Source organism: Periplaneta americana, chromosome 5 (genome assembly GCF_040183065.1).
Source record: "Periplaneta americana isolate PAMFEO1 chromosome 5, P.americana_PAMFEO1_priV1, whole genome shotgun sequence".
NCBI lineage: Eukaryota > Metazoa > Arthropoda > Insecta > Blattodea > Blattidae > Periplaneta > Periplaneta americana.
The window spans coordinates 61,620,584-61,647,931 of NC_091121.1; the positions used below are offsets into that span (position 1 = coordinate 61,620,584).

A 27,348-nucleotide genomic window follows, 5' to 3' on the forward strand; every position below is an offset into this window, starting at 1 on the left:
TACCTATGTGACAGCGATATTTGTCAAAAACAAAGAATAAATATTACTCATCACATGAGCTCTTCATTACGTGTGCAGTAAGGGAATGAAATTTTCGGGAGGAGAACTATGACCCAGCACTGCGATCTTTTACGATCTATTGCGCTAACTCTCAAGATAGGCGCATTCTCTAATCCACACTAGCCGACTACACTAAGGTTCGCTGCATACCCAGATTTCGGGCAAACCACCCCACTCGTTCCTAGGCCAGCTCTCTCCGTGCATCTCCAGCCGATATTCGGGTAATGCTATGGAATGACGACGAAATGCATAAATGTTGACGAAATGATGGAATGTATCTTCCTTCACGGGACTGGGTGTTTGTCCGTTGTCTTGTGACTGTTGGGAGATGTTTCTGCGTTCTCTGAATCAGAAATTCCTCAAAGTCCTCTGCAACTTTTCCTTACTCTAATGCGTAGTTTTTCCAGTAATTATCACCCAATTTGAATGAATATAAGAAAACACAATTTAAATATCTGTAAGGTTAAGTCGTCTGCAAAAAAAGTATGATACCGGTATTTCCTTCATTGACCCAAGCCAGTGCCGTTTTAACACAAGAGCGAACCCGGCCGAGATCCTCGGGTTACAAAGGGGCCTCAAATAATAGCAATAAATAATAATAATAATAATAATAATAATAATAATAATAATAATAATAATAATAAAGCAATGCTTTAACGATGGAAATAGTTCACACGAAAATGTTAAAATGAAGCGATAAAGGATTAAGTATGGCTCCGTGGATCAATATTCAGCGTAAAAATTCTGCTATAACAACGCCGAAGATGAAGATTTCTCAGAGAAAATTCATTTGTCCTTGGACAAAGGCAGACTTTTTTTTCCAGTTACTCTAAGATTTCCAAAATATGCGTAGAAAAACACTAAACCATACCCAATGTTATAGTATTCCACAAGTGAAAAAGGTCACATTGGTCAAGGAACCAGATAATCTGTGGAAATAACTGATCGTTGAAGAGGTGCAAACGAGGGAATTTCAACAATTTTGGAATGTTGCTGAAGCTGACAGTGGAATTTTACTCGTATGTACAATATCTACGGCCAATTACGGAGAAAATGGAACATTACTAACCGGGTTAGAATACGTAAAAACGCGAAGAGGCAGTATTAAGCGTGTATTCTCTAGCCATGAAGCTATACACGAAACGTATAAAAAAAACTCAAAATTAACAACATCAATAATTATGCAACCGTAAAACTGTCGTTAAAGAGAGACTATAAATTGTAGATCGCATGAATCAGGTAAACCAACAAGCATGAGTGGCATGATACTTACAGCAATTTGTATGTGAATTCAACGGAACAACAGTTGGGTATTTCGTTTAGTTTATTTCATTTTTTGTCAGATATGCATGCTTGTTAGTAAAACAAGTTTTCCTACTCAGAATCATAGGATTCGTTCTATAAAACTATATGTCACAAGAAACAGTATCCAAACTAGAAATGTATAGGCTTAAGTCCTGTTATATATAGAAAGCAAACAACATTGAACGAACAAAACATAACTTTTATTTGTAATCTCAGACGCCGTAGTGCATTCATTTATTGACTACCGGTATGCAAGCAAATGTGCTGTTATCGTGCATTCAAAATTCAACAATTCATCTAATTTTGAACATCCGTCTAATTCTTTCGCTTCTCTTTCCTGAAACATAAACTGTTATTTACACTATAAAAATAAATTTGGTACGCAAATTGTTAACAATCCCTCTAAATAACAATCCGATATGACACTGTTATTAAGCTCAATGAAGCAGAAGAGTTTTATTTTCACTAAACGTTATGATATAGATTGAAGTGATGTTTACATAATTATATTCCGACTTACAGTGGCGTATACTGGTTTAAGGGTCTGGGCTACCACTGACCCTATTATTACACAAAATATATTTTTAAAACCCTATAATAAAATTCCTTACCTATTTATATGTGAATTCCAGACGTCTTGATTGGGACGAAAATACTTTGATGACTTCGTCATTGAAATTACAGTTGGGCCGCTTGCGAAGTTTCTGTAGAAATGACTTTTCAATGGACATCAGTGCCAAGCCGGATAAACGTTCTTGTGTATGAGTTGATCTACAGTAGGATTTTATTCTCTTCAACAAAGAAAATGATCTTTCTATCAATGCTGACGTAGCTGGTATTGTCACAATTAATGTTGCCAATTTAAGGACTTCAGGAATAATTTGGTTCAGCTGGTTTTCGTATATGGCAGATAATATTTCATGGATAGGTTTGTTCGAAAAATCAAAGACTTCTGCTGAATATATTACACTTAATTCATTTTTCAAACGTACTTGATCAAAGTGACTGTTATAGGACTGAAATAATTTGTTTAGTGCCTCATTCGGGAAGTTTTCTCTATAAGCAGAAAATTTTTGAGAATCTAGAAGATGTGTGAACTGAAGCTTTCCATAATCAGAAAATCTGTCAGTAATTTCCATGTGCATACGATCTAGTATGCTGTAGTACAGCTGCCTGTATTTCAATTCATCATCTCCTTTTCTTCGCTTTAATAGTGTTCCATTGTATTGTCTGAAGAATTTTCATTTTCCATATTACTCCATATGGACGGAAACCCACTATGTCTGAACTCGGATATAGTATTTTTTAACTTTGATACCTCTTGCAAGCAGTATGCTATGTCTAGACTTTTTGTCTGAAGAATATTGTAGAGCACATCTGTATGTGCGAACACACTAGCATAGACTTCAAGAAGAAATATATTCTGAAACTATGTGAAAAAATACAAATATCCTTGAGCCTGCATAATTACATCATCATCCCAGTTTTCTTCAGAGTCATTACAAATGATATTTTCAAAGAAAGCAGTCAGTTGTTCTCTGTATTCCTTTACTGTATTTACAAGCCGAGATGTAAAATTCCATCTAGTTGGTGCTACTTTTGGGAGTTTCTTTTTCATAAATTCCTTGAGTATTTCTGATCTTTTAGGAGATGATGAGAAAAATGCAGCTAAATCCGACAGTGTTTTGAAAAAAATGCGGCATTCTGGAATGGATAAAGTAGTTTGTTGCAAAACTAAATTGAGAACATGGCTGTAACAATGGACAAATAGTGCTTGAGGATACTTTTCTTGAACTTTTGTTTTTAAGCCATTAATATTTCCCGCCATAACTGAAGCACCATCGTATGTCTGTGCAATTAACTTATTGCCGATATTGTATTCTGCTATAACACCTTCCACATGCTGAAACAAAGCAGCAGCAGTTTTGCCCGAACTGACATTTGTGAATGCTATAAACCGTTCTTGAACATTGGCAGTACTGTCGACGTATCTTAAAACAGTGGACAATTGACTCTGATTAGAGCAGTCACTTGTTTCATCAACAACAATGGCCACAAAAGGTGCTTCTTCTATTTCAGATTTTATGTTCTTTATCATAACCCCACTTATAGCAAATATTAAGTCATTCTGAATTGCGGGAGAAGTACTACGGAATACTGTTGAACTCTCAAGATGATTGGCCAGTAAATGGTCAAATTCACTTAAGGAACTTAAATATTCAATATAATTTCCTCTATTGTCTGATTCCACACTCTCATTATGACCCCGAAAAGCCAATTCTTGTTTTCCTAGAAAGCAGACTGCGTTAATAAGACGCAGTAAAATCTCCCGATTTTTTTTTTTTCACAAGAGCATTGTGTTGGTTGATGTGTAGAGCTTTTTGCTTATCTAGCTGTAAATCAATTCTTGTCTTCCCAAAGTTTGCAAAGTTCATGCTACTATAAATATGAGCTTTTGATTTGTTGTGTTTTAGGACTGCCGTTCGAAGGGAGTTCATATTATAAAACCCCTCTTTTTACCACACATTACTTTCGCGGCTAAATAACAAACATGGCCAGCAAAATAGTTTAGACAGTTTAGAACTACCACACAACCAATTCCACTTACCATATGATGTTGAAGTGAAATGGCGTGTGTACTCACGCTGTTTTTCTTTTACGTCCATGGACAAATTTAACTCAGGAGTTGGTCTTTCCATTTTCACAATTTCAACTTTCTCGTTGTATGTACGACGGTTAAAAGGCACTTTTAATAAACCTTCTATTACACAGTCATTTTCAACACAAACCTCTCCAGAAACTTGTTCTGCCATATTTTTCACAATATCACTTAATTGGGAAATTAAAAACTTAATAATTCACAATTAATATAACTCTTAGACACTCGAACAAATCACAAATTTAAAATACTGCACTGCAAGAACACAATCACATTAATGAGGTAGCGTACTAAGATTTTGTTGCTTCGCGCCTTCCAAGAAACCGATCACGAGAGCGGCAACTCACCGCCTACATTGCACGACAGAAACTGAAGGGAGTGGGGGACGGGCAGTTGTGCGACGTGAACGGAACGGTCACAGGCTACCCTTCGCGGCAGCGGTTTCTCCAGTAATGCCGCCTTGACAACTTGTTTCTTTTCGAGAGCAGAGAGCGCATATAAATCTAACAATTACTTTAATTTTAATTACTGTGGTAAAACTAATACGGTAATACAAAATTATTACATTATGTTATATTATAAACTTTTTATTTTGTAATTTCCTTGGGCTACCGCCGGTAGCCCCGGTAGTCCGCAAAATACGCCCCTGCGACTTACGTTTTCGTATACACAAAAAGTAATTCTATAAAGTTCAGAAACATAAATACCTGTAGAGGTACAAAGACCACGACAAGGACTATAACAAGGTCAATGACAAGAACCACGATAGGCCTAAGTATCGCGACGCGAATCACCGTCCTTGTCGTGGTCCTCGTCATGATCCGTGTCTTGATACTTGTGATCCTTATCGTTATCATTGCCGTAGATGTCATAATGATCCTTGTTGTCTTTGCAACGGTCTCTTATCGTGGTTACTGTTATCTTTGTCATGTTTCTTACCGTTGTCTTTGTTGTAGTCCTCATCATGATCCTTGTCACTGCAATGGCCCTTATCGTTTTTGTTGTCTTTATCATGATCCTTATCATGGTATGTCTTTGTTATGCTCCTTATAGTGATCTTGGCCCTTATCGTGGTTCATGTCATGACCCTTATCGTGAACTTTGTCCTTATCGTTGTCCATTTCGTAATTATTATCATGGCCCTTGTATTTGTCCATATCGCGTTTCTTAGATTGGTCCTTGTTTTCCTTGTCATGGTTCTTATCGTGATCCTTATTGTTTTTGTCGTGGCCTTGTTGTCTTTGTCATGTCCCTTATCGTGATCTTTGTTGTCTCATCATATCATGGGTCCTTGTTGGCATTCTATTAGTCCTTATCGTCTTCCTTGCTGGTTTTGTCATGGTCTTTATTAGGTATTTGTTGTCTTTGTCATTGTCCTTATCGTGATCTTGGTTCCTATCATGGTTCTTGTCGTGATCCTTATCGTGGCCCATATGGTGATCCCTGTCTTTATTATTGTCGTGGTCCTATAGTGGTCCTTGTCACTCTCATAGTTCTTATCGCAATCCTGTTCCTTATGATCCTTATCGTGGCCCAATGTCGTGGTTCCTTTCATGATCATTCTCGTGGTGGTCCTTGTCTTTGTCCTTATCATTCTCATAGTTATCGCAATCGTGGTCCTTGAGATCTCTATCATAGTTCTCCTTTTGATCACTGTCGTGGTTCTTATAGTAATCCCTATAAAAGTGCTTTTCGTGTCCCATATAGTCATCCTTATCGTGGTCTTTGTCTTTGCTTTGTGGTGGTCCTTGTTATATTTGACACAGTCCTTATGGCGATTCTTTCGTGGTACTTTCATGGTTCTTATCATAGACGTTTCGTGGTTCTTGGCGTGATTCTTATCGTGGTACTTATCATTTTCCATGTCGTGGTCCTTATCGTGATCGTTGTCGTGGTGCTTATCATGATCCATGTCGTGTTCCTTATCTTTATCGCAACCGTTAAAGCACTCGTTTTCTCCATGGTCCTTATCATAATGCTTGTTGCCATTGTAATAGTCTTTATCGTTCTACTTGTCCTTGTCATGGTTTTATAGTGGTATTTCTTGTCTTTGTTATGGTCTTTGGTAAATTTCAAAGTCCTCATCGTGGTCTATAACGTGGTTCCTACCGTGATCCTTGTCATGGTCCCTATCGTTGTCCTTGTTGTCTTTCAAATGGTCCTTTTCGTGGTACTGGTCCCTTCGCAATCATTATCGGTCCATGTCGTGGTATTTATCGTAATCCTTGCCGCATGGCACGTTTGTTGTTTTTTGTCGTATATTATCGTTGTCCTTGTTGTCTTTCTAATAATCCTTTTCGTGGTCCTGGTCCTTATCGTAATCCTTATCGTGATCCATGTCGTGATATTTATCGTAATCCTTGTCGTGGTGTTTGTCGTCGTACTATATTATCGTGATCCTGATCTTTGTTCTTATCGTGGTCCTTGTTGTCTTTTTAATATTTCTTTTCATGGTTCTGGTCCTTGTAATCCTTATCGTGATCCATGTCGTGGTATTTATCATAATCCTTGTCGTGTTTGTCGTTTTTATTGGAATATGTTATCGTGGTCCTGATCTATGTCCTTGTCTGGGCCTTGTTGTCTTTGTCGTGGTCCTTACAATATTCTTTTTTGTCTTTGCCATGGGTCTTCAGTTGTCATTTCAAAATTAATATTGTTCTCCCACTTTGGCAAATGACTTTCGTGTTACACGGTATATTTCAATCTTTCTTAAAAAATAAATGATCAAGGACGTAAAAAGAGAACTACGTCAGAAATAGAAAACTGACAACATTTCTGAAGTAGAATGAAAATATGTCAATGCATGCACGACCACACTGTAGAACTTTAACTTTCGACAACCAAGAGTCGTCTCATTCCTTTTTTGGGGAACTGTACTTCTACATAGTTCAACTTTTCTTTCAACTTTATACATTCAAGCAATGCATGCAAGATTGAACAAAATGAATTCAATTGCGCATGCCTTTTTCCACTAAAAATGAGAATGCATGCGGCAATTGAAAGCTACCCATCGCCGGTGGGGATCTTATGCATTATTCTTATTATTTCGTTCAACAGTTGCATGTAACGAGCAGCTGGTTGTTTTGGGTAACCATGAATTAACAGAAAATATTGTTTCGTTTGGTGATGGTCGAAGTGGTAGACCTTTTAACCTGAAAATGGCAGCAAGTACAAATAGCTTTATTGAAGATTATAGCAAATCAGAGTGCCTATGGAGTGTTCAACCACAATTTTGAGAATGTGACCTCTCACATCCTTAAAACATTAAATGATTACAAAATTGAAAGTGAAGTTGTAGGTTTATATGCTGATGATGCAAACTGCGACTTCAGAGGTTAAAAAAAAAAAGACAAAAGAATGTACACAATATTGTTCTGTATTTTTTAAGCAAACCAGTTGTAGGTACAGATTGTTCTCCACACATAGTTAATAAATGCAAACAAACTATCGACTATCTACCAATGTGTAGAAAGTGTTATATAGAAAATATATTCACACTTGTTTCATATACGCAATGCATGAGGTTGCACTGCATGGATTCCGTGAATTCGTGGAAGTACACCGTGTATCATAATTCAGTAAACAACTTCAAATATTTATTTCGACTAAACTACATGAAATGCATGAATTAGGTTTGTTGTATAATAAACACCAACACTTGAAGTTTTTATACATATCTACAAATGTTCAAAGTGGCTTCTGCCAGTCATGCAACACACATCCCATTGAAATTCTAGTTCTTGCCAAACTTTTCCCAGGAACTCCTCATTCACCAAAGAAAGGACATTTCTTATTCGTTTTTTTAGCTGTTACAATCAATCAATGAATAAATGAACAAGCCAATGTGTCCCATGAAGGGCAAAGACCTCCTTAAAGAGGTGGCTCTGGAAGCTTACTCTGTGGTTTATACTAGCTAATGATTACTTAACCTAATTCCTTAGTGGCATATATATATATATATATATATATATATATATATATATAATATGTACACACACATATAGATGTACAGTAGTGGGGAAAAAAACTGGACCGCCCCTTGTAGCTGATTTCAGAGCCTTGTTCACTCCAGAGCACCATAGACTGGTAACTAAGACTTTCGTGATTCGAATCCTGCCTGGGAAGGAAACTTTTTTTTGTTCCTTACTCAAATTTATTCCCAATACTTTTCGATTGCAGCGATATTTTACTACTGAATTAACTTATTATTCCCAGAATATGAATTCTACCAGCAACAGAAAAGTATTGGGAATAAATATGAATAAGGAACAAAAAAAGTTTCCTTCCCAGGCAGGATTCGAACCACGAAAGTCTTAGTTACCAGCCTAATGTGCTCTGGAGTGAACAAGGCTCTGAAATCAGCTACAAGGGTCGGTCCGGTTTTTTCTGCAACTACTGTACACATACAAAATACCAAACACAAAACACAAGATACAAATACGAAATACAAATACAAATCATTCAATCAATTTAGGGAATTTCAAAACCTAATTGCTTTTTAGCCTCATTCACGATATATCGCCATTCATCTCTGTTCTCTGCATCTTCTTGTCGTCCTCCCACTGTACAAAGATTATCATATACCTGGTCCTGCCAACGGAGACGAGGTCTACCAAGAGGTCTCTTACATCTTAGAGAATAGTCTAAAGCTTTTCGTAGAAGAGAGTCTTCATCACGTCATAGAACGTGTCTAAGCCAACGTAGTCTTCGACTTTTTATTAAGGCTATTATGTCCAGATCTTTATAAATACAGTCGAGGCTAAGTGTGAATGTTCCACAACTATGTTTTTTTTACGAAGCGGGTTGTTAATCCACCGTTCAACTCCATAATAGGTGAGGAATTAAATTAATAATGGCATTTCCTCCATTATTAGATATAACAGTTATACCGCTGCATCTCGGTCCCCAGAGCCCCGTTAGTTCTCTAGCAGGTTGCACCACAGGCAGGTGGGGTTGGGATTTGGGTAGGAGAGGTCATAGATGGAAATGTACTTCACTACCCCTTACAACCCACAAATATAAATACAAAATACAAACACAATTACAAATGCTAATCCAAATGCAGAGAGTTAAAATCAATATGATGGTAAAATAAGCTAATTCACAAGTACAAGCCTACTCTCATCATGAGCATAAGAATGCATCCACACTCATAAAAAATGCCATATTTTACAGCATAGGTGGCACATAGACTTTGTCTTTTACAAAGCTCCAAATGCAGAAGTCCAGGGGTGTAAAGAAGGTTGTGAGGTCTGGGAACCTGAGTGGCCAGGCAATGTGTTCACCGTGTCCTATCCATCATTATGGAAAAGTTTCATTCAGAAAATCCGTGACTTCCTTGTGGTAGTGGAGTGGAGCTGCGTCTTGTTGGAAAAATCACATGGTGGCCATCTAGCGGGGGAATGAGGAAGTTTGTCAACATGTCGAGATAGACAATCCCAATGATAGAAGATTCTGTGAAGAAAAATGGTTCATAAATCTGAGTTCGGCTAACAGCACAAAACACACTGAATTTAAGACTGTCTTGTTGATGTTAGGTAATTCTGTGTGGGTTTTCGGAACTCTATATAACTAAGTTATGGTGATTCACTTGCCTGAGGTGTGAAGGATAGTTTTGTCACTAAACACAATTCTATGCAGCAGAAAATCATCCATCTGAAGTCGGTTCAGCATATTAACACAAAAGCTTCGCTGCAGTTGTCTATCGCCAGGCTGCAACTGCTGTAACAACTGGAACTTTTACAGTTTGGTTAACAATCTCTTGTGTAACATCCTCCAAACTGTGAAATGAGAAACATCACCCACTTGTCCTGTTGATTTTTGTGAGCTACGTTGGAACACTTGTTGAATGTGACCCACATGTTCAAGGTTAGGTGGTCTTCCTGTGTGTTTCTTCTTACACAAATAACCAGTTTCAATGTAGGATTTGTGCCACTGGTAAACTGATTTCCTTGTTGGTGCCGGCTTCTCATGGGTAGTATAGAACCATCGCTGTACAGTCATGGACTTAAGTTTCATGGAATTTTAACACACAGCCTGCTTTCTCTGGACCTGTGAAAGCAGTCATTTTCCTTAACACTGCACCAGCACCATGGCTGCTGTGCATACTAAAATAAAAACTGGAAGTGTTACTGATTGTTATGCAACAAACCTCATTCTTGTATTTAACATAATTTAAACATAATAAATTTTAAGTTGTTTTTGAAATCTTAGAAAAACAAGACAGATGTCCCACTGTCAAAATGTTTTTTGATGGTCCTTAGTTTGAAATATGCCTCATTTCATACACAGTGAGGCAGCAGTTTTTAATTATTTTATTCATTTGCTTGAAGGTTAACATGTTTCTATCGTAGGTTCAGTACAATTTATAAAACTTAAACAAAAATTAAATGACAGATGAAACTATGGTTTTATAGCTTTTAGTCCGATCAAAACTAAAAATTCTTTAAGCATATGGTTTGGTATGTATTTCATATTTTAAAAAAAGTTTATATATTTAGAGTTTCTCTTCAATGAAACTGCTGTTTTGATTTGGACTTAATCCAGTGACTGAATGAGATGTTCAATATAGCTTAAACTATATTGACACATACTTAGGGTCGACCTGGTTGGCAAGTTGGTATAGTGCTGGCCTTCTATGCCCAAGGTTGCGGGTTCGATCCCGGGTCAGGTCGATGGCATTTAAGTGTGCTTAAATGCGACAGGCTCATGTCAGTAGATTTACTGGCATGTAAAAGAACTCCTGTGGGACAAAATTCCGGCACATCCAGCGACGCTGATATAACCTCTGCAGTTGCGAGCGTTGTTAAATAAAACATTAAAAAAAACACACATGCTTAGGAAAGCAAATAAATTACTCTTATCCCTTTGATGAAATTTGAAATGTACAAGCATACACCACTCACAAAAAAGTCGAAGGATAGAACATTTTTCATATGAGGGTAGATTTAAGATGGGTTGAAATATTTACACATTTCTAGGAAAAATGTATTCCTTTCATGCATGTATGTGATATTGCAGAGATTACCTTGAATGTTCCAGCTACAAATGCATCCACTGAGAAAGTGTTCTCAGCAATGAATAATTTCTGGACTGCTGAGAAAACTCGGCTCAGGATTGAAACACTGAACACCTACTATTAACCAGATTTTTCAGTTGCACATGTAGTGAATTCCATGATACAATTTTTCAAAATAATAAGTTACTGCAAGTTATCCATTCAAATGAAGAGTTTCGGACCCCTAATGATGATTATTAGTATCTTCATAGATTGCTTAATTACAATGTGCTATTGAAGTTTCTGAGAAACAATGAAGTAAAAAAAAAATGCCTTAATCTGTGTTCAAAATCACGTAACTTCTCTTGTCATTAGTGAAACGTCTGCAATAAAATAACGTATTTTCCTTATGTTCTGGATAGTGTATTAAAACTTAAGACTGACATATGCTTAGATTTTTATTATTAAAATATCATCTTTCATTCAAAAGAAGTATCGACTTCTAGAGATGCATTTGATTCTTTCAGAAATTATTTTTCAAAAACATAGTGCTCTCCATAAATTAATATTAAATTGAAGCAAGATAGGGTCAGCCAAACTATCACTATATAACACGTTAAATGCCATGCTACGTCTTGCTTTGTGCTTCTCAGGATCTGATCAAATATTGTACCACATTCTTGAAGTTACAGTTATGAAGATTCAGATGTGTAACCTGCATACAAACAATACAATCTAATTCCTTCAATTTTATGCTATTGTAATAAAAGAACGCAATAAAATAATCTTCTAATTATTGTATATGAAATAACAATAAAAATAACAACATGAATGGATTATTCTTAAAAACCCGTTGATATATCTGATAGTGTATCTTGACTCAAAAAATTGAGACAAACTTTAATATATTAATTTTATTTTCAATTCCACCTTGGGAAATTCGTTCCATTTTAAAAGCTGTTTCTTACTTTGGAAATAATTCTTCGTTTATTTAAGGATCTATAGCAGTGGTCGTAAGAACTCGCTGAAATGGGTAATGGGTAAGAAGTGTATCGCAATATCGTGCAGAAGGGAGAGGTAGAAAGCATATCCACCAGCAGTAGAAAGCATATCCACCAGCAGCCAGAGATGCACGCTAGTGCCTCTCTTATCCGCAGATAAGAGACGCTAGCCTGATGGTGCACTGTGCTGATGACCACTGATCTATAGGATGTAATTTTGCATGTACTGTTAAAGGTTTAAAAATCCATAAAAACAGAATCATAAAATATCGATCTATATCGAAAATATAAGTAATGGAAAAGTTACGTGAACAACATGCAGAATCAAGTAGATCAGGGAACAGTGCATTATGCAGAACTGCTTGTGTTGGGATTGAATCCCTCACACTACTTACTGCCACACTATCTCTGTCTTTCTCCACCACTCTGTCTCACTCTACACTGCCTCTGTAGCAGTGCGTGGTACATATGGGCAGGGGCGGCCCGTCCCTATGTGCTATGGTGCTACAGCACACTGATAATTTTTGCTCAAATAATGTTTTTGTAATACCATAGTATCTGATCTGTCATTTGACAATTTCCCGTGTTATATTCATGACGCATTATCGAGTGTTTAGTCTTCGCTCTTTGGTGCCTCAAGGGATTCGTTGTGCTACTCTGAACTTCGTATGAGAATGTAGACATTTATGCACATGTGCAAAGCTGAAATCACTGCTCTGATTGGCTATTTTTACGCCGGAAAGTGCTGTAGTCTGCTTCAGCACAACACAGCATGGAGATTGCAAAAGTAAAGCGTAACGAAAGAATGCTTGTTTGTGGAAGAACTCGGAACTATTTACAATGTATTTTGTAATTCAAATATCAGACTGCTGCTGCCATCTACCTGTAGGCCTATGAGGTTCCTCCTGAATCAGCTAGCAAGTGACGGAAAATGGAATCCCAGAAAATTGAAGCCAAGGAAGTATGTGATTGTATAATTCAGGAAGCTACTCACCGTTTCCAGTCTTTAAGCTACCTAGACGCAACAAAATTGTTAAACAGCAAAATTTTTTAGAATTTTTCGTATAATTATCGTGAACGCGAACTTGAAGTTGCTGTCAACAGCTATACTATACTGAACAAAAGAGTGTTAAAGACAACTTGGAGTTCTATATGGAAAACCCGACTTCCAAAATATAAATGTCTGTTCAATTGTTACAATACATAGTCTCCAACAATTTACAGGATCCATTCTGTGAAGTAACGAAGTTGTTAAATATTTTGGTTACAACACCAATGACCACTGCTGAACCAGAAAGATGTTTTTCTTGCTTGAAACGCATAAAAACGATTTTTAAGGAACACTATGTCCCAGGATCGTCTCACTGCTCTTGCAATACTGTCAACAGAAAAGGGTATGATGTCCAAGATGGAGGGTTTAATACCAGGGTAATTGACAAGTTCTGCAGTAGGAAGGAATGTCGTATGGACTTCATATTTCGTCACTAGGCGAGACTCAAATTAAGATAAATACATATACTGTAAGTGTAAGCCTACAGTAGGCCGATATTTTGACCACCAGCCGCTACTGCACATGGGATTGTATGTGTATTTTGCATACGGCACATTTTGAACAACAAAACTGAACAAGATAACAAGCACTTTCTTATTTATTCACGTTTTTGTGGTCTTAAAATAATGTTAATAATATCAGGGATAATTGTTCGACTGACAGATAGTATTAAAATATATTTCCAGTTTGTGTCTGACATACCCAATCGCAGTCTTAGTTTAATATTTTTAAACATGGAGAAAAACCTTTCACATACATAAGTGAACCCGAACATGGACAAGACTTTGGCTGCTTCTCGATGGAGAAAGTATAATAAATTGCAGGCAAATTTCGCACTGCATAAAATATGTCCCATTGCCGAGTATTGAACTGTAAATCAAGGAGTTATAATAAATTGCAAATGCTCTGGGACTATCTTCTGCGTTTAGCGAAATTGGTCTCACAAAGACATCGAAACATGGAGCACAGCCTGGTGGTGTCCTGAAAGACAAGTTTCAAGATTAGAAATATAGGCCTACAGACATGAATTATGTTTTTTGTAGATAATAACAGTTAAAGTAATAATAATAATAATAATAATAATAATAATAATAATAATAATAATAATAATAATAATAATAATAATAATAATAATAACGTAAAAATAAATAATCATAATGAATGTGAAATTAACCTGAAAGCTTATACTGAACTTTTCAAGAATGGCACCCTTGAAACTGTGCACCGCTCATACAGATTCTGGCCAACTAAAGCAAACTGTCTTTAGAGCATGTTCAACAATTGCTCCTAAATATTGTTAAATTAGAAATAAAGTGCAAAAAAAAAAAACTGTATTAAGGGTAAGCAATAGAACAGAATCAAGATGAAAGATAAGAATTCTCTTTTAAGTGAAGCAACTATTTTCTATTTCCTTTCCCAGTGCTCAGACAATGGGATGTATTAGACGTGAATAAATTACGTTTCCTTACCTAAATCCGAGAAGTGTGCAGTATTTTCTTTTGAAAGCTGGCTTTCTCAGAAAAGAAACTTCTTTTTGGAGGCGTCTATCACGTCTGTTGTTAGATGGGTTTTGCCCTGCATGCTCACATTTAGTGTATTGAGGTGATCAGTTATACCAACACAAAATGCAAAATCTATAACTCAATTAGGGCCCTGCAAAATTGGCTGTGGGCAAGTTTTCACAAATTCTGAAATAGAATCTCCCATTCAAAAATCGTTTCAAAACAAGGCAACACGCGATCTACCAGCCACAGCTACAACCTTACTCCCACTCGTGCTTGGAGGAGATTCCGTGAGTGCACTGTGCAGTGTACAGTGACACAACAGATGGCACGTGCATTGTGCACCATTTGAGCAGCTCTGATGTAGACATATGGTTTTAGTTTTCATTTGATTAATATATTAATGTAATATATATATATATATATATATATATATATATATATATATATATATATTTATAATCAAGTTCCTAAATTGGTTAAACACAGTAAAACAAATCCAACGTAGAGTATCTATGAAAATCAAGTTTAATTGTACACATTCATCACATGTCATTTGTTCAAACACTGCAAAACACTGAAAGAACCGAGGTAACTAGGAATGTAACAAAAATCAAACTCACATACATAATAAATAATAATGTTCAAATAAGACAATAATAATTCATATCACACTATGTAATATGAAATAAGCATATTGTTACAAATTGTTACATAATACAAAACTCAGACAAACCTCCAAATTATCTCTTTGGTTTTACATCCAACTCACTGAGAATATCCGGAAGCATTTTCAGTAGGTCTTCAGAAGAGAGGGTGAAGTTACTTTCAGCCCAAGTCTGTTTCAGTTTCTGAATCACAGAGCCCATTATTTTACCTCCTGAAAAGATTAATCAGAAGATCATCGTTCCATAAGAAAAGCAGTAAAATATGTTAATATTTCCATTACATGCACAGTAATATGTCAAAACTGTTTCTACAAGAAACTTGAATGGTAAGATTCCAAACTGCAATATGCATTCCACTTCACTGACAAGGGAGCTAAACTGATAGCGGTACTGTTAATAAGCTCATGTAGAAACCTTCTGTCAAACTGCGCACATTCTTTTTTTTAATTGGGTTATTTTACGACACTGTATCAACATCTCTGGTTATTTAGCGTCTGAATGAAGTGAAGATGATAATGCCGTGAAATGAGTCCGGGGTTCAGCACCGATAGTTACTCAGCATTTGCTCATATTGGGTTGAGGGAAAACCCTGGAAAAAACTTCAACCACGTAACTTATCTCGACAGGAATTCGAACCCAGGCCACCTGGTTTCGCGGCCTGACACACTAGTCATTACTCCACAGATGTGGGTCACACATTGTTAGATGTCCAAAGCAGACATGAAAAATACAAACAATTAGCTGCCCGTACTAACTGTAGAAGAAGATATCAGATTATAGACGACATTCAGATATAAGGATCATATGAGGAGACGAAGAGGAAGGCAGGAAATAGGAAAGATGGAGAAAGCTGGGTTTGTAGTGAAAGACCTGCCCTTGGGCAGAACACTGAATGAATGAAATGACTAACTATAAGGTTGCGAAATTAAAACTTAAATAAAAGATTACAGAAAAATGTAGTAGCCCCCAACTATACTTAGGTAAGTAGAGTGCATTCACAGTCGTTTCCAATCGAACTACTTTCTCCAAGTACTTGTTTCTTAATTAAACACTCCAAGGAAGTTTTTGCACCCTTACAGCTAGTACAGTAAGCTAACTCTTTTATATTTATCTGCTGTGTATATATGGGTGTGAATGCGAATGCATACAATTCTTTGGGAAATTTCGATATTAACTCATTGACAGTTCCCTTGTGAACCAAAATGGAGTACCATTTGGAGTAATTAATAGGCATTTCCGTAAATAAGTATTCGTTAGAAAAATATTTCTTCTAAGACACTCAAAATTAAGATCTCGAATTTTTAAATGTGGTAATGTTGGTATCTATTCCTATCAGTACATACCATGTGGTTATGGGATAATTTTGCAATGATGGACTGTGGTCAACATAAAATCAAAATTTTCAAGTATATTTAATAATAATTTGACAAACCATTTAATAATTCTGAAGAAAAATGACTCCACTTCTTCATTCATTTTTAAATGGTTGAAGAAATGGGGAAACTATTACAAAAAGTGGCCTAACTACAGATACAGCCTCCATGTCGAAATATTTTGGTTCTCATGCAATTTCTACAATACAGTTTAACAATAATTACAGTTGAGATTGTCTTCCCAGAAAAACTACAGGCAGATAATACAGCAATGAAGGACACTTTAGTTGTTATAGGCGTGTACAATGTTTCAGTTAAGTTTTTGAGCTGAGAAAAAATTAATGGTGAAATGTAAATTACTCTAAAATGAATAGGGGTATTGCAATATTAAATACTACCAGATGCGACTGAAGTCGGTTTACCCCTACAACACAGCACTACTATCAAATAAATGCAGTGTACGATGTTAACTGTGTGTTGAGTTCAAGGCTATAGTAGGGGAATATATTTTGTGAGAGATCGTGCGTATTTGCTTGGTTTCTGCACAAAACCAATCGGTGGAAAGTTTAAAATTCCACATTCAGTATTCCCAACCTAACACACATAACAATTTCCCTCTTCTTACCGCTTAAGTGGCATATTGATTTTACTGCTTTAGGCTTTTAACATGTTATTTTTAAAGATGTTCAATATAGTAATAATTATAAATTGGAAACTTACCACTGCAATTTCACCTAAATTGCACTGTTAATTATTGTTTTTAAATATTTGCAAAAATTAAGTAAACTCTACAACTCCACTAAAGTTACTGCATTCGTGATGCAAGTAACATTAAGGAAGCTGTGAAAAAATCAACAAACTTGCCGATGTTATTACTGCAATATGTTATATAAATAATATTGTTAAAATACTAAAATGAAAAATAAATCATTACATAACCTTACCGTTTGTTTTAAGTTCGCATTTATAGACTGGGGGGGGGGGGGGAACAAACGTATATCAAGGCCTGCTGGAGTATAGTAAACACAGAAAACATTTTAAAGCAACAATGTTGAAGATAGATATTTTTGTTTTGCAAATTTGCCGTCATTGAACAGAAACCAAGATGGAGATTTCATTGCAACTAATTAGAAATTCCTCTTTCAGGTATGTAATAAACGATCTTCGCACAAAATAATGTACGATACACGAGTGGTATGTTTTCTTTCAATTCTCGGAAATTAAAAAAGCTCAACTACGTTTCACTTTTTCAAACTTTTCCTCGAACATGAAAACTTCAACATAATGCTCTTGTAACGCATGTTACTAATACAGCATAGGGTATGAGAAAAGTCGACCTGATGACACTGTAAGTCAGACGATTTCTATATAAGAATCATAGTAATAGCTCATGCTGTGCAGCTATCTCTATAAGTTTCTGGCTGTTATCTGTAGTTGGTCATGCTTCATCTATCTCGTAGCAAACATTTGTTTTTCATTATTATATAAATACTTTCACGTGATGTGTCAATTCCAAGATTTGAAACTGAAAATACTACAATACTCTTCCCGTAAGTAGCAGTTATATATACAGAGTAAAATTACAGAGTTATTCAGTAATGTGTAGTTTTCAATAATTCAGGTTCATTTGAAGCATAAATTGAGAAAAATGGATGAGAAATTCAGATTGTTAAACTTATACAGTAAAATCACGTTTCTTTTCATGTTGTCTCACCTTGAACACCTCTTTCCTTCAAAATGTTACCACTTAGAGGAAATTTGGGCATATTCCACAGTTCAAATTCATTGCGCAGGGAAATGTCCCCTCTGTATTTCAGCACCTCAATTACCCATTCCCTTGTATCAGAAACTTTCCCTTTACTGTTAACAACCAACAACTGGTATGGCCTGAAAATGAAAAAAATATTTATAAACTTAATTTACCATTTACGAGCATTATTCATACAATTACTACTACCTTACATTTAACATGTTCATATTCATTTTAAAAAATCATAATGAAATGGCAACAATAGATTTAACTCAAAGAGAGAAACGTTTTTACTTCATCATTATATGATATACAAAGAGAAAGTATTATGATGCTGCGAACAATTGTTTCTTGTCTGATGCAGATATATGAGGCCAATCTCCTTACTGAAGAACCAACAGCTAATTTAGCTGAACAACTCCCAGTTCTGAAAAGGAGAACCTTATGACAGGCTATGAGACTTCTGACTGGATACTGCCATCTAAATAAACATTTTCTTATACTGGATCTTACAGATGACCTAATTTGTAGGAAATGTGGAATGGATGTTGAGTCATCATCTCACATTCTGCTGGATTGTCGAAGTTTAGGCCACATCAGACATCAACATCTTAGGAAACACGTGTGAAGCTCGTCACCCATTGTGGTTTCATGGATCAATTTCTAGTTCATGAGAAGCACAATGGGCCATTTGTACCTATAGTCTTTAGTAGATGTCTACACCCTCACTGAGGAAGAAGAAGAAGAAGAAGAAGAAGAAGAAGAAGATGATGATGAAGAAGAAGAAGACACTATTATGTGAATTTTATAAACTTCAGCAATCGAGAGCATTTCAAACTTTAGAAGAATGGTACTCACAAAATGAATGTTTACAAATATACACAGATGGCTGGCTGGCAGGAGTATACTGTCAATTATTATCTCACTACATACCTTTAGGACCATATGCAACTAATATTGGAGAAGAAATTACAATTGAAAAAGCTTTCAAAAACACTTTTATAGGCAGACACTGTTGTCATACTGTATTAATAGATTCCAAAGCCGCAATCGAAACCCTATCCAATTATCACTCTACCAACCACTATAATACATGTCAATCAATCAACGATCAAAGTCCTAAAATCAAAATTACAATAAAATATGCTATAATCAATTCCAGCCCATTCTGGCATTATGAGAAATGAAATGGCACATATGCTTGCCAAAAAAGGAGCAAAAATAATGTGCAAACTTTCCAGGAAACAAAAGTTAGCTGCGAAAATTCAGGGCATACACAGTAAACCAAAATTAAAAACACAGGAAATGATAAAACAAAAAATTAAACAGAAAAATATTCAGCTTCAGTCTCCTATTTTGACAATACCAAGAAAATCACTAAAGCTGCATTCTGCCTCTTGCTACTTATCCAAACACCTTCATAGGGTGGGATACATAGACTCAAGATGTATAATATGCAGCGAGACAAATATCCTCAACAAAGACCATCTCCTAACTTACAAAAAAACTACACAGAAAAAGAAAGAAATATTAGGTCTCTATTGGGAAACAAGGAAAAAAATGAAGTTTATTATAAAATATTCTCTTCGAACATGTTTGTTTCTGGCACAGTGCTTTTAATTTACAAAATTATTCTTCCACTGAATCCTCCTTCCAAGAAGACGGACGAAACTGACTTCGAGACCTAATTAACTTCTTGCTCATAAATTAATCACACGAAAGGCATTATGCTGTATAAAGCTAATAGATAAGTCCAAAGCATGCCAACAATTCAATGACATAATCATGAGAAAGTTTTTCTCAATATTTTTTGGAAAATTGCACTGTTGTATGCAAAGAATTTAGGTAGAAAATGTGAATTTTAAAAATTAGATACCCATGCATAATCAGCTATACTTACAATAAAGAATTCACAGAAAGCTTTTCTTGTCGATGCTCTATTACAAACAACCCCAAATCCCTTTGGTATGCTGATAACTTCACACGAGCATGGAACTTCATCATCTGAGAAAGGAAAGAAAATATAAAATATATTATACGAAATATTACGTACATTTCATCTAGGCAGAAAATAAAAATATAATTAAATTTTATTTGTTACATATTACTGTAAATGTGTTATATACTGGTACTTGATATGATTACTAATACAATATAGACAGAACATATAAAACAAATATGAGTAGTAGGTTGTTGTTGTTGTTGTTGTTTTGCAAGGACACTGGGATTGTTCATTTACATCATTTTCCCCTTGCTTCCCAGTAAAGTCCTGGAGAATGCTGGGTTTGCAGTGAAGGACCTGCCTTTGGGCAGAAAACTATAAATAAATGAATAAATTGTGTTAATATGTGTTTTGTACATTTCTGTTGATGATCTCTGCTAAGTACTGCCTCTTGGTCTCCACAGATCACGCACTTGTCTATGAATGGACAATTTATTCTGTGTGCATGTTCAACAAGGCAGTTCTGTATATGACTGTTTTTTTCTGACATGTGCAGTATGTCAGTTTTACTATCTGTGCCCTTGCATCTCTTATTTGTTAATTGTTGTTCTTCTATTTCCTTGCGTTTGCCATTTTTTAAATGATTTTTGATGTTATGGATTTGTTTGAGGATTTCCAATATCTGTTTTTATATTAGCTCCTCCGCTTCTTCTTATTATTTTTTTTTTTTTACCATAGGCTATACTGTATTTTCTCGAATACCCTGTGCACTTTTTTTCCGAAATATAATAGCAAAAAATATGGGTGCACCGCTTATTCAAAATGAAACTGACAAGCAAGTTAGCAACAATGCTCGATTTTCCTCCCGTGCAATTCCTAAATAGTCATGCCATTATCTTACAATTCTGAACTTTGTTAAATGGCATTTGAATTAGCAGTACAAGTTCGAGTGTGATAAGTGTATAGTTTGTGCATATCATATTTTCAATGGATGGGCATGCATATCGCTCCCTTCAAAAAGTGTAGCATCTCTCAACAACTGGATGGAACAGAGGACGATTGTGAATGGAGAAGTGGAAGTGAAGACGACTGGCTGGGCGACAAACATGATGGTGATGACGAAAACGGCGCAGAATGAAGAAGTTAATAGTAATGACAAGTAATTATTATAACCATATTATGATACAAAATAAAGGTAGTTAATTTACTGACACATGCTATTAATGTTGCAAGATATTGTGTAAATGTAGACTAAGCAAGACAACTGATATGCATGCAGTGTGTGCACATAGGATGGGTTTGAAATGTGTCCTATTCCAGGATAAAAATTTATTTAAAATGTATTGTTAACTGAACATTAGTTGAAAGTTTTACTTTTTTTTTTCTTTTCCCCCTTTGAAAAGTGGGTTGCATGCCTTATTTGAGTAGACAGACTATCCGAGAGAATATGGTAGCTGGTTTATTTTAGGACCCTTTATCAACTGTGATGGTTATCTATCATTTGAGTGAAAATGAAGGTTATAATGACAGCAAAATGAGTCCATGGTCCGTTGCCAAAAATTAGTATTTGCTCTTAATGGGTTGAAAAAAAAATCCCGGAAAAAACCTCAACCAGATAACTTGTCCCAACCAGGATCTAAAACCAAGGCTAGCTCATTTTACAATCAGACACACTAACAATTACTCCACAGCAATGGATTCCCTGCTTTTTTGTTTTCTAAAATGCCAATATGTACAGGTATCCAATGTACTGACATATTTATAGTTATTATAGCATTTACCAATCAACTTATTTCGTTTGGGATGTGTCTTAATTTATTTTTATAACTGACAATGGTTTCTACTGCTGCCCTTGAATCTGAAAGTATTATTACTTTTTGTCTAATGTACAGTCTACAGTATAGTATGTTTAGCAAAGTTATTTTGATTGCTGCTAGTGGTAGTTGTCATATGAACTACTGGCACTGAACGTAACACGAAATGTCCCCTACACACTGATCTTGATGAAATTCAAGTGTATAGATTTTTCTCTTAATCACACATTCTTGCAGTGCTACTAAACCAGTGGTATTAATGGTGCTCTAATAACTTGCAAAATTCGGTTATATTTTACATGTATTATTGTCGCAACAAATGGATGTAACACCTACTGCTAATACTAGTACAAACACCTGAATGTTGATAAGATGTTATCTTTTTGCTGACAGATCACAGATAATGTTTATATACACATAAATGCTGTGTGTTCATGGTCCTAAGACTGTAGGAATATATATTATTTTATAGATCATATTTTGAATTTTCTTTTTGTTTTGGATTTTTAAGCCACGTTTTCTAGCTTTGCGTCATTATTTGGCGATTTTTAAGCATTTCGGTTTGATTTTAGTCACGAACATAATATTTTTCACCACACAACTGTCAGACTGAGAAGATAATGTATATAATGTACATAGGCTTTAAATGAACTTAGTAACCATTTTACCTGTGTGGGAGTAAAATCCACATTTCTAGTGTTTTACTGCGACTATGCATTAAAGGTTGAGATAGAATAGGGTAGCTTTTGTTTCAGCAGCAAGTAGGGTCTATTTGCAAATTGATGTTCATGGTAACTCTTATCAGTTTTCAGTGTATACAAACATATTTTATTTCCATTGTGAAATGTGCATTTTATTTATTTATGTGCATTCATTCAGAATGTTTCCAGCACGCTCAAAGCAACTAGAAGTTAAGATAATTTTTAAGACAGGTAAATATTACAATCATAGGACACATGGCTTCGTTGTCAAATGTCTAGGCATTTGAACAACAACATATTATACTCATATATTTCTCAATTATGAGCAGCTGTACAACCAAAGTTGATAGTCTAATACTTTTCCATAAAATGTGCACTGCAAAAACAAACAAATAAAAGTGCATCACTCAACAACACATTGGTTATGAAAAAATATATGCTATGCAGAATATCAGAAAAAAGAAAATTTCTCAATTGTTAAATGCATGAAGCATATACATAAGCAAAGGTTCAGAATGTTACCTGTTTAATGTAAATTCTTAATATTACAATGAATAAATAGTTTTTTTATCTTTTTCCTATTTACGAATTTGAAGTATTTTTAGTGTCATTCTATTCATCATTTTTAACAAGTAAGGCACCAAAATCTACACGTTTCTTCTATGCACTAGGAGGTTCAATAAGTAATGCACATCATTTATTTTCTGATTCAAAGTTTGTTTTATTACAAATCCAAATATACCACATTATTCCCCAATTAACTGGCTACAAATACCTATTTTTCCACGTAGTCTCCATTCAAATCTATGGCTCTATACAAACTAGATGTTGAGAGTATGTATGACATCTCGGTACCATTCAGCTGGTCTTCCCCTCAGCCACCTCCTGACGTCTCCTAATGACCTGCTCATTGTCGTCATATCACTTCCCATGGATCACATCTTCAGGGGACCAAACAAATGAAAGTCAGATGGTGCATGATCCGGACTGTATGGCAGATGAGGAAGAACAGCACCCAAGTTTTATGATTTCTTGACGTGTGTGCACGCTTTGTGTGGTCTCACATTGTCACGGAGAAGGAGAATTTTGTTGACATTTTTATGGGGACGAACAAACTTAGATCATCTCTTCAATTTCTTCAGAGTCTTGATGTAAACTTATCGGTGCTTTCAACTGTCTCCGTGTTATAGCAACATGTGGCCGTCCTGAGCGTGAAAGATCTGACAGTCTTACTTTACCTCGTTCTGTCACTGACACTCTGCTAACCCAATGACTGACGGTACTCCTATCCACTGCTTGATCCCCATAGACATGTTGTCAGTGTCTGAATGTTTGCAATGGTTTCCTGCTCCTCAAAGAGAAATTCAATCACAGCTCTCTGTTTTACACATGTTTAACGTGCAGTCGCCATTTTAAAACTATACTACATCAGAGTCATCTAACGGAAAACGGCGAAACTATATGATGAAATGCAGGAAGCTTTAAAGATGATGTGTATAAACTTTCGTTACTTTCCAATGAAAGGCAGCCGAGAAAAAAAAAATTATGTGCATTACTTATTGAACTGCTTATTTATAACAGTGTCGCAATTGAACAATAAAAAGATATACTACTAAAAGCAAAATAATTACGGACTTTAACGAAGAAATGGGTTCCATGTGCACATAATACTTTAAGTTCAAATTAAAAATGTACCTCTTCCTGGTTCCTCAATAAGGCAACAAGCAATGTAATTGGATGCAGTCTATCAACATGCTGTTGATTCCACACTCTATCAAACTCGATTAGGTTAGGTTCCACTGGAAGTCCTAAAACAATGATAATAACTTAAATGAGATTCATGAAAATTTGATTTCATTTTAAAATATTTATCCATTACAAACCACGTTGTAAAAACACCTTTTCCAAGAAGTACAATTTTCACCTCCCAAGGTGTAAAAATTAATAAATAGCCAATTACACAATTTTAAAATACAGATATTTATTATAAAAGCCAACTGACATGCTATAATACTGTTAGAAGTCTGTCATCAGCAGCTATGATTATTGTTACTATTTTCATTTTGGTCCTGCAAAATGGTAATCACTTGCACATCAAAATAATGGACTTCTTAACTTATAGCAACTCATTTCTTTGTTCTATGATTCAGGTGAGTGAGAATGTGTCATCCTAATTAGTTGTGATAGCACTACCATTGAACAGCGTGTGTTTATTGGTTTGTTTAATCAAAGAATCATTCTTTCTTGCAACTATGGCTTGAATCTATTCGCAAATTTACTGATGTTCAAGTTCCTTGCTACAGAGTATTCAGTTTGGCTCTTGACCGGAAATAAGCACAGACTTCCTTGCATTACAGGTGCAGGCTGCATCATTGTCGATCCATAACCTCTTGCGTATTTTGCTCACATATCTTTGATTAATAAACAGCACGCGCATAATTATATTTTTATTTCATAATAAGTACTAACCTCTGTTACAGGAGTTGTTCAACATTATGTTCATCTTCATTCACACATTCTTGGTATCTTTCAATGAAATTGTTAATCACACCCTCCCAGAAAAAAAAAAAAACATAAAACATAGTATAAAGGAATAAACCCCACACTATAGACTAACTTAGATAAAACAACAAGAGAAATTGCAAGGATTACGAAAATACATACATGCAGGTGAACACCGTTTTAACAACTATAACAAAGGTTAGTACTCATAGTAGGCCTACTCATTCATTCATTGTGTTCTGCCCAAGGGCAGGTCTTTCACTGCAAACCCAGCATTCTCCAGTCTTTCCTATTTTCTGCTTTCCTCTTTGTCTCTGCGTATGACCCCATATATTTTAATTTCGTCTACCATCTGCCCCGAACTCTTCTCCCGTTCACCATTCCTTCCAGTGCATCCTTCAGAACACAGTTTCTTCTCAACCAGTGACCCAGCCAATTCCTTTTCCTCTTTCTCATCAGTTTCAGCAATAATATTCATTATGGAATAAAAATATAAGTGTGTGCATGCCATTATTAATCAAAGTTATATGAGTGAAATATGAAGCAAAGTTATGGATCGATAATGATGCAGTCAACAGCCTATGCCGGTCCTGCAAGTATGTGTGATGCATGTGCTCCTGGCCAGGGGCCGAGCTGAATGCCCTATATTATACAGAGTGATTCATATAAAACTCATGATTTTAATTATGTGTTTATTTTAACAAGAAGGATGCTAGTAATGTTATATTGCGTCTTAAATGTACAGAATCTCTGGGAAATTACTTTACCTTTACATTATGTGCTTCGTCCGCCTTAAGGCATAGCTGAACATGTTGTTTCATGTTTCTGGCCATTTGCTGGAGCATTGCGTTGTCAATACCATTGATTTCGCGTGTGATATTCCCCTTCATATCGTTTGAGTGTGTATAGATAACCACACAGGAAAAAGTCTGGTGAGGTCAAGTCCGGTGATCTTGGTGGCCACAATTTCCTGAAGATGATGCGGTAGTCAAAGAAACTTTGGATCAGCGCCATGAACTCATGTGACATATGACAAGTGGCACTGTCCTGTTGAAAGTACCCCTTACGCAGCTCAATAACATTCAGTTGCTCAATGAATTCCATGAAAATGCATCGCTACTGTGCGGTGTTACTTTTCTGTCGAAAAAAATTGGACCCACTATTCTCTCTGCTGATAGTGCGCACCAAACTCCGACTTTCAATGGTGCATAGACGTTTCATGAATGAAATGTGGATGTTGTGCGACCCAAATGCGTGTGTTCTGTGAGTTTACGTAACCGTATAAGTGAAACGATGCCTCGTCTGTGAACCATGTAATGGACAAGATTTTGAATAATGGTCATCTGGAATCAGCGACAATATTCCACTCTTTTAGCCTTATCTGACTCAAGCAGCTCATGAACAGACATCAACCTACACTGCTTTAAGCTAGTCTTCTTCACAGCTCTCTGACACATCGAGTACGAGTACTCGGACTCCTGCGACAGATGCCTTAAAGACTTACGGGGTGACTGCTGCAGTTGCTCCCGAATGTCCACAGCAACCGCAGGAAGTGTAGATGGACGTTGCTTGCCAGTTTCACTCACAAGATGTTCAGTTGTTTTCAATTTGCGTTCCAATACCAGTATCTGTTCCTGGCTGGACGATCGAGAACACCAAATTCCTCTAGTATGCCCTTTGAGTCACTATGACCGAGTTCGTTATCCAGTAGTTTTTGACAAGGAATAAACCGTTGCTGTAGTGTGTACTGCATCTTGAATGACAATGATAAAGAATGGCGCGTGAAACGACAATGAATAAGCTGCAAGTTGCAACTCCAAGAACTCCCACATTGCAAAACAGCTTCACTGTGCCATCTCATGATAAACACCTAAAGCTCCCACGTGGCATGAATGAAACTCCAAGAATTCCCATGTAATTTGAAAGGTAAATGAAGCATTTCGATGTATTCCTGTTCAAATGAATGAATAAAGAAAATCATTAGTTTTATATGAATCACTCTGCATAAATGTTGGTGAATGAA

General features: G+C 35.9%; 1 protein-coding gene across 6 annotated transcripts in view; it reads right to left on the minus strand.

Moving 5' to 3' along the window:
- Positions 1–7,384: 7,384 nt before the first annotated feature.
- Positions 7,385–27,348, minus strand: part of LOC138699715 (CCA tRNA nucleotidyltransferase 1, mitochondrial) — a 31,930-nt gene continuing 11,966 nt past the window's right edge. For 3 of the 6 annotated variants that reach the window (XM_069825806.1, XM_069825802.1, XM_069825805.1), the window contains exons 7-10: positions 24,519–24,631; positions 20,267–20,370; positions 18,331–18,503; positions 15,081–15,455 (exon numbers count right to left, since the gene is read on the minus strand). In XM_069825806.1, the coding sequence (XP_069681907.1) occupies positions 15,319–15,455; positions 18,331–18,503; positions 20,267–20,370; positions 24,519–24,631 (527 nt within the window). In that variant the 3' untranslated portion in view covers positions 15,081–15,318. Of the gene's footprint in view, positions 14,055–14,145; positions 14,762–15,080; positions 15,456–18,330; positions 18,504–20,266; positions 20,371–24,518; positions 24,632–27,348 lie in introns of those variants that run through there. The other 3 variants (XR_011332064.1, XM_069825803.1, XM_069825804.1) reach the window with 3 other exon arrangements.